The sequence below is a fragment of the Fukomys damarensis genome, unplaced genomic scaffold (assembly GCF_012274545.1).
Source record: "Fukomys damarensis isolate Sample0158 unplaced genomic scaffold, DMR_v1.0_HiC HiC_scaffold_38, whole genome shotgun sequence".
Taxonomy (NCBI): Eukaryota; Metazoa; Chordata; class Mammalia; order Rodentia; family Bathyergidae; genus Fukomys; species Fukomys damarensis.
The window spans coordinates 44,742,521-44,748,520 of NW_022900950.1; the positions used below are offsets into that span (position 1 = coordinate 44,742,521).

The window sequence follows — 6,000 nt, forward strand, 5'->3', positions numbered from 1 at the left end:
AGTTTTTTCTTTCTTTTTTTTTTTTTTTTTTTTGTTTTATTTTTTTTTTTTTTTTTTTGAGACAGGGTCTCACTATGTAGTTTAGACTGCTCTGGAACTCACTGTATAGCCCAGGCTGGTCTCAAACTTGCAGCGATCCTCCTGCCTCAGCCTCCCAAGTGTTGGGATTACAGGGGTGCGCCACCACATCCGGCTCAAGTTTTTTCTTTTATGGAAATCATTAGGTACATTTAAAAGACTAATTCACCATGTTATTTAGAATTTAAATGTACCAGAGAACTTTGGGGGTTGGGGATGAAGCTCAATGGTGTAACACTTGCCTGGCATGCACAAAACCCTGTTTGATCCCAGCACCAAAAATCAAAACCAAACCAAAATAAAACAAATTTTTGTTTTCAAACTTGTTTTGTTTTAGAATAATTCTAAAGTGCCAGTTAATCATCTGCCATCCATTTTTCTTTCAGTATTGCTTTATTTTCTAAAAGGAAGTTTTTAGCTGGGGTTGTAGCTCAGTGGTTATTTACCTAACATGTGTGAAACCCTGGGTTCAACCCCCTGTACTATAAAACCAAACCAAACCAAAACTGTAAAATACATAAACAAAAAAATCGTAAAATCTTTCTTTCCTGCTTCCCAAAGGAACGTGAAAAATAGTATTTGAAAAATATGGATCATTATAAAATTCAAGATTATTACATGCCTGTATCCGGGAGGCTGAGGCAAGAGGATTGTCATGAGTTCAAGGCCAGCCTGGAATACACAGTAAGACTGTTTCAAAATAACAAAAAATAGACAAGATTATGAATTTTTTCTTTCAGATCTGAATTTTCCAGGTTTTGTTGTTTTTTTACTTTTTTTTTTGTTTTAATGGGTCTCAAAATTCTGTGACAGATTTTTGGTTATCTCCATTAAAAAGTGTTGATTTTTCTTTCTTTTTTTGGTATTGGGGATGGAACTTTAGTCCTTGCACTGCTGATTTTTTTTTTTTTATGGTTTTTTGAGACAGTTTCTCACTATGTAGTTGAGACTGACCTGGAACTCACTATGTAGCCCAGGCTGGTCTCGAACTCACAGCAATTCTCCTGCCTTAGCCTCCCGAGTGCTGGGATTACTGGTATGTGCTGAGTGTTGATTTTTAAAACTAATAAAACTGCCACACCTACACACACCCACACAAATGATCCACAAAACATTCTCCTTTCCTTCTGGTTTCTCGATGCATCATTATTCTTAACCACTCTTACTATTAAACTTAAATGGCCAATTGGGAAAAACAGTACTGAGACTGGTCTCCCACTGCTGATTAAGACTGGGGTGGCAGGTGTTAGGAGTAATATTCAGCCTTCTGAGCTTTCTGGGCAGACTTGATGATCTTGCTAGTTCCGGCAGCTTTTTGTCCACTGCGTTGATGACACTACAGCAACTATCTGTCTCACATGAGCAGTGAAAATGACCCAAAGGTGGAGAGTCAGAGAAGCTCTTGCCTGGAACCATGTCAACAATAGCAGCATCACCAGATTTCAAGAATTTGGGGTCATCTTCCAGCTTCTTACCAGACCAGTGATCAATCTTCTTTCAGCTCAGCAAATTTGCAATGTGAGCTGTGTGGCAATCCAGTACAGGGGCACAGCCAGACCTGATCTGACCCGGATGGTTCAGAATAATCACCTGAGCAGTGAAACCAGCTCCTTCCATTGGTGGTCATTTTTGCTGTCACCAGCAATGTTGCCACAATGAACATCTTTGACAGACACGTTCTTGACACTGAAGCCCACATTGTCCCCAGGAAAAGCCTCACTCAAAGCTTCATGTTGCATTTCAACAGACTTTATTTCAGTGGTGACATTGACTGGTGTGAAGGTGACCACCATGCTAGATTGGAGACCAGTCTCCACTTGGCTCATAGGGATGGAATCAATGCCACCAGTTTTGTAGACATCCTAGTGGGGCAGCTGCAAAGGCTTGTCAGTTGGGTGAGTCAGTGATAGGAAGCAATCCAAGGCTTCAAGCAGTGTGGTCCCACTGGCACTGCTAAGTTTACAAGTGCCCTTCCATCCCTTAAAGCATGTTAGCCCTTGGCTCCAGCATGTTGTCACCATTGCAAGCAGAAATTGGCACAAAAGCTACTGTGTCGGGGTTGTGGTCATTTTCTTAATGTAGGTGCTGACTTCCTTGACAATTTCCTTGTATCTCTTCTGGCTGTAGGGTGGCTCAGTGGAATCCATTTTGTTAACACCAACAATGAGTTGTTTCACACCCAGCATGGAAGCCAGAAGGGCATGCTCACGGATGACACCAGCTTCCAACTCACCACCAACACCAGCAGCCTGAGATGTGCCTGTAATCACGCTTCTGATAAAATCTGTGTCCTGGGGCATTAATGATAGTCACATACTTGCTGCTCTCAAACTTCCACAGGGAGATGTCAATGGTGATACCATGCTCATGCTCAGTGTTCAGCTTATCCAAGACCCAGGTGTACTTCTGAAACATTTCTCCATCCCAGAAGCTTCCTTCTCAAATTTTTCAGTGGTTTCTGTTGTTGATGCCAACACATTTGTAGATCAGATGGCGGTGGTGGACCTGCCTGAATCCACATGTGTGATGATGATGATATTAATACGAATCTTTTCCTTTGCCTTGTTGGCTTTGAATTAGTGGTGGTTTTCACTACACCTGTGCTCTCACAGCAAACCCATTGCAGAAAAATAGCTGTATTTTTCAGTATTTGAAACCAAATGCTAAAATAAAATTTTTATGTAAGCTATGTAAGATTATCTTTTCTATTTAGGTAATTTTGACTTTTTCCGCTGAAATGAATACCTTGTCTATATACATCTGGGAACACTGCTCAAGGTGACTTTTTTATAACAGGGAATGAGTTTAGAAAAATATTTACATAAGAAGGCATTTAGTCATTTTATTATTTTTTGGTGCTGGGGACTGAACACTGGCTCTGCACATGCCAATCATGTGTTCTACCACTGAGCAACACCATTAGCTCTGACCCTTTTATATAAGATCATTTACACAGATACAGCATTACTGAAATAACTTCTCCACAGATGACAGGAATGACACTTCAAACTCCTGATCAGAGAATCTGCTTACAGATGCACGAGCATTTTTTCTGATTTGTAGTCTCTTCTCTGTTGACAAGGAGAGAATATGGGCCATGGTCTCAGCATAGTCTTCTTCACTCTCAGCCAGAAAGCCAGTTACCTCTCCTTCATGAGGCACAACAATGTCAAGCTTCGGGCCCCCTGAATTGTGTGCGAGGATAATTGTGCCAGCTGCCATACACTCCACCACTCCTGGGAAAGGGAGGAAAAAAAAAACCCATGCAGTTTTTTATGTTTTTGAGTATGTTCATAAGAATGAGGATGAGCAGAAACCTTCAAATTTTTTTGAGACTTATGAGAAATTTAAAGACATATATGCATATAAATTTGTTCATTTAACGTCTCTTATGCAAATAGAATGATTTTAAGTTTTCAATTTCCAAAGCTTCACAATAAGCCTGGTTTACTTTTTATTTAAAACAGACAAGGGATGGAAGTTGCAAAGTTTTAAGAGTTTGAATCATGTACATTAGCAGAAACAAGGAAAAATGTGAATCATCTCAGTGAAGCATAATGTTGCTGGTGCTTTTGTTACCGCCTCCATTTCTACTATGCTCAACAGCAGGGATGAACTAAATGGAGGCTTATACAGGAGAGGGTATAAATGCTTCAGCTGGCCTTTCTTACCTGTTTTCCTGGGAGAATTAAGCCCTTCAGAAAATGACTTATTAAGTCATCAATTTTCTGAAGGATGAAAAGGGATGATATCCTAGGCGCATAGGAGAGAAGTTAAATCATTCCTTGAACAGTGGTGAAATCCCTACAGGGAGGCATTTAGTGCCTCGGATTCTGTATGAGGCTGACAAGCATCCCTTTATACTTTCCCAAGCCCTCCATTGATCAGTTATTGCTCCTCTTCCCTCCATGATCTGCCCCCTCTCCTTTTTCTCCTGGCAACTTTCTATCAGCATTTAAGAGGTGAGGCTCCTAACACTAAGAAGGGCACACATACACACACCCTCCTCAAGTCACATGTCCACCCAGCTATCCTCTCCTTTCACCTCCCTTTCACAGATACACTTCCCGACAGTGTGGCTGGCACTCGCTCTACTTGCTCACTTAAACTCAGCACTCGGCACAATTTGACTTTTTCTTCCCCTTCTCCCTTGAACCTCGCGTGTTCCCAGGTCACCAATAACCTCCTTATGTTCACCCAGTATCTGGGCTGTTTGAGAATTTGTTGCTATCTTTCCTTTTCCTGAAACACTGTTTTCTGTGGTCTCCAAGGCACTGGAGTCTGCACATTTTCCCCAGCCCTCCCTTCTCTTCTATATCCACAGCCATAGGACTTCACTACTTGAGCAATCACCACTTTTCATTCCTTATTTCCAGATCAGGTCCTTTTCATCAACAGTAGATCTAGTGGACACAAGTAACTAAATTTCTCTGTGCCTGAGTTTCTGTATCTATAAAAAGGAATTATAAAGAATATCATCAGAGGATTAAACTAGGTAATGCTTATAAAAAACTCAACACAATGACCTACACATAGTGAGTGGTCAAGAAAAAAAAATTTTTGGTGGGAGCTGGGGATTGAACATAGGACCTCAGAGATGCTAGGAAATCATTTTATAACTGTTACATCCTTAGTCCAGGTGTTATTACTAACTACTGTCTTACTTAACAGGGTCTGAAGTAAGCAAAGCATTCTTGGTGGACTAGGGAAAGAGAATTAGGACTTGATGCAGATTCCTAGAGTATTATCATCTTACCAAAAAAAAAAAAAATGTAAGAAGTACATCTTGAAGCAACAATTTGTTTAAAAGAAAGACTCACCAATTCCAAAGTGCTCATTCCACATGGTATGCAGACCAACTGTTGCTTCAGACAAATACTTCTTTAACTCATCAAATGGAATGTTTATTTTAAATTCCACGTTTTCTTGAACCTTTAAGTCCTCACACAGTCCTCTCAGTTGGTTCACTCTAAGTTCATCATCTTTGTTACGACAACCTCCAATGAGGACAAGTTTAAGTGATGAAGGCGACTCAGCCACCTTCTTACTCAGCAATTTAGCAAAGGCTCTGATCTGCAAAGGATGATTCTTTTCAGGCCTGAACTGGCCAATGGAAATAAATAAATGTCCTGGGATCATCTTTTTCTCATGTAAAGGAATGTCCAGAAATGTCTGCACATCACACGGTGGATAAACAATGTTCGTGCAATTGCCAACCTTCCACAGAGACAGAATATGGTTTAACGTCCAAGAAGAATTGACCATGACGACATCACTGCATGAACCAACAAGTCCATAAACAGAAGCAAATAAATAGTAGTAGATGAGTTTTACTTTGCTGAGAAAAGGATTCCTGGTAATGAAGGCTGCATTATTAAATCTAGCATTTTGATTCTTCACTACAGAGAGCATGTCAGTGCTGATAGTGGGATAATGAACATAGCTTCCAACTTGGCAACCCCCTAGGTACTTAAACAGAGGGAGTGTGAAAGCATATCCCATGGAATCAATGTAAAGGTCAGGAACACACTGCATCAGTGCTTCCCAACCAAGGAAAATGGATCCTAGGCTTTGGCCTAGTAGTGTGAAGTGAGGATAGCATGACTCTTCCACAAGGTGGCGTTTCCTTAAAAAAACAAACTGCACTGGGTGGATTAATCTGATGTTAAATCTTCTGAAAGCACCTTCTAGTATCTGTTGACCGCTGACATTAACATCACCAGTATAAACAACATAAAATGCTTCAGGATACCTAAAAAGAAGATAATAGTTATGAATATCATTAGTTTAGGTAAAAATCAAGCAAAAAGTTGGAGATAGTTTTCTTACAATCATAAAGATGCTTATTTTTATACTAGAATATATATATATATATATGTATACATATATATATACATATACATATATATACATATGTATGTA

At 39.9% G+C, this 6,000-nt stretch overlaps 1 protein-coding gene and 1 pseudogene across 2 annotated transcripts in view; both read right to left on the reverse strand.

Annotated features, from left to right (window-relative positions):
* Positions 1-1,143: 1,143 nt before the first annotated feature.
* LOC104870861 lies at positions 1,144-2,695 on the reverse strand (annotated as a pseudogene).
* A 97-nt stretch (positions 2,696-2,792) lies between these two features.
* Positions 2,793-6,000, reverse strand: part of Alg11 (ALG11 alpha-1,2-mannosyltransferase) — a 9,014-nt gene continuing 5,806 nt past the window's right edge. For both annotated transcript variants that reach the window (XM_010636619.2, XM_033760000.1), the window contains exons 3-4: positions 4,899-5,830; positions 2,793-3,314 (exon numbers count right to left, since the gene is read on the reverse strand). In XM_010636619.2, the coding sequence (XP_010634921.1) occupies positions 3,043-3,314; positions 4,899-5,830 (1,204 nt within the window). In that variant the 3' untranslated portion in view covers positions 2,793-3,042. The remainder of the gene's footprint in view (positions 3,315-4,898; positions 5,831-6,000) is intronic.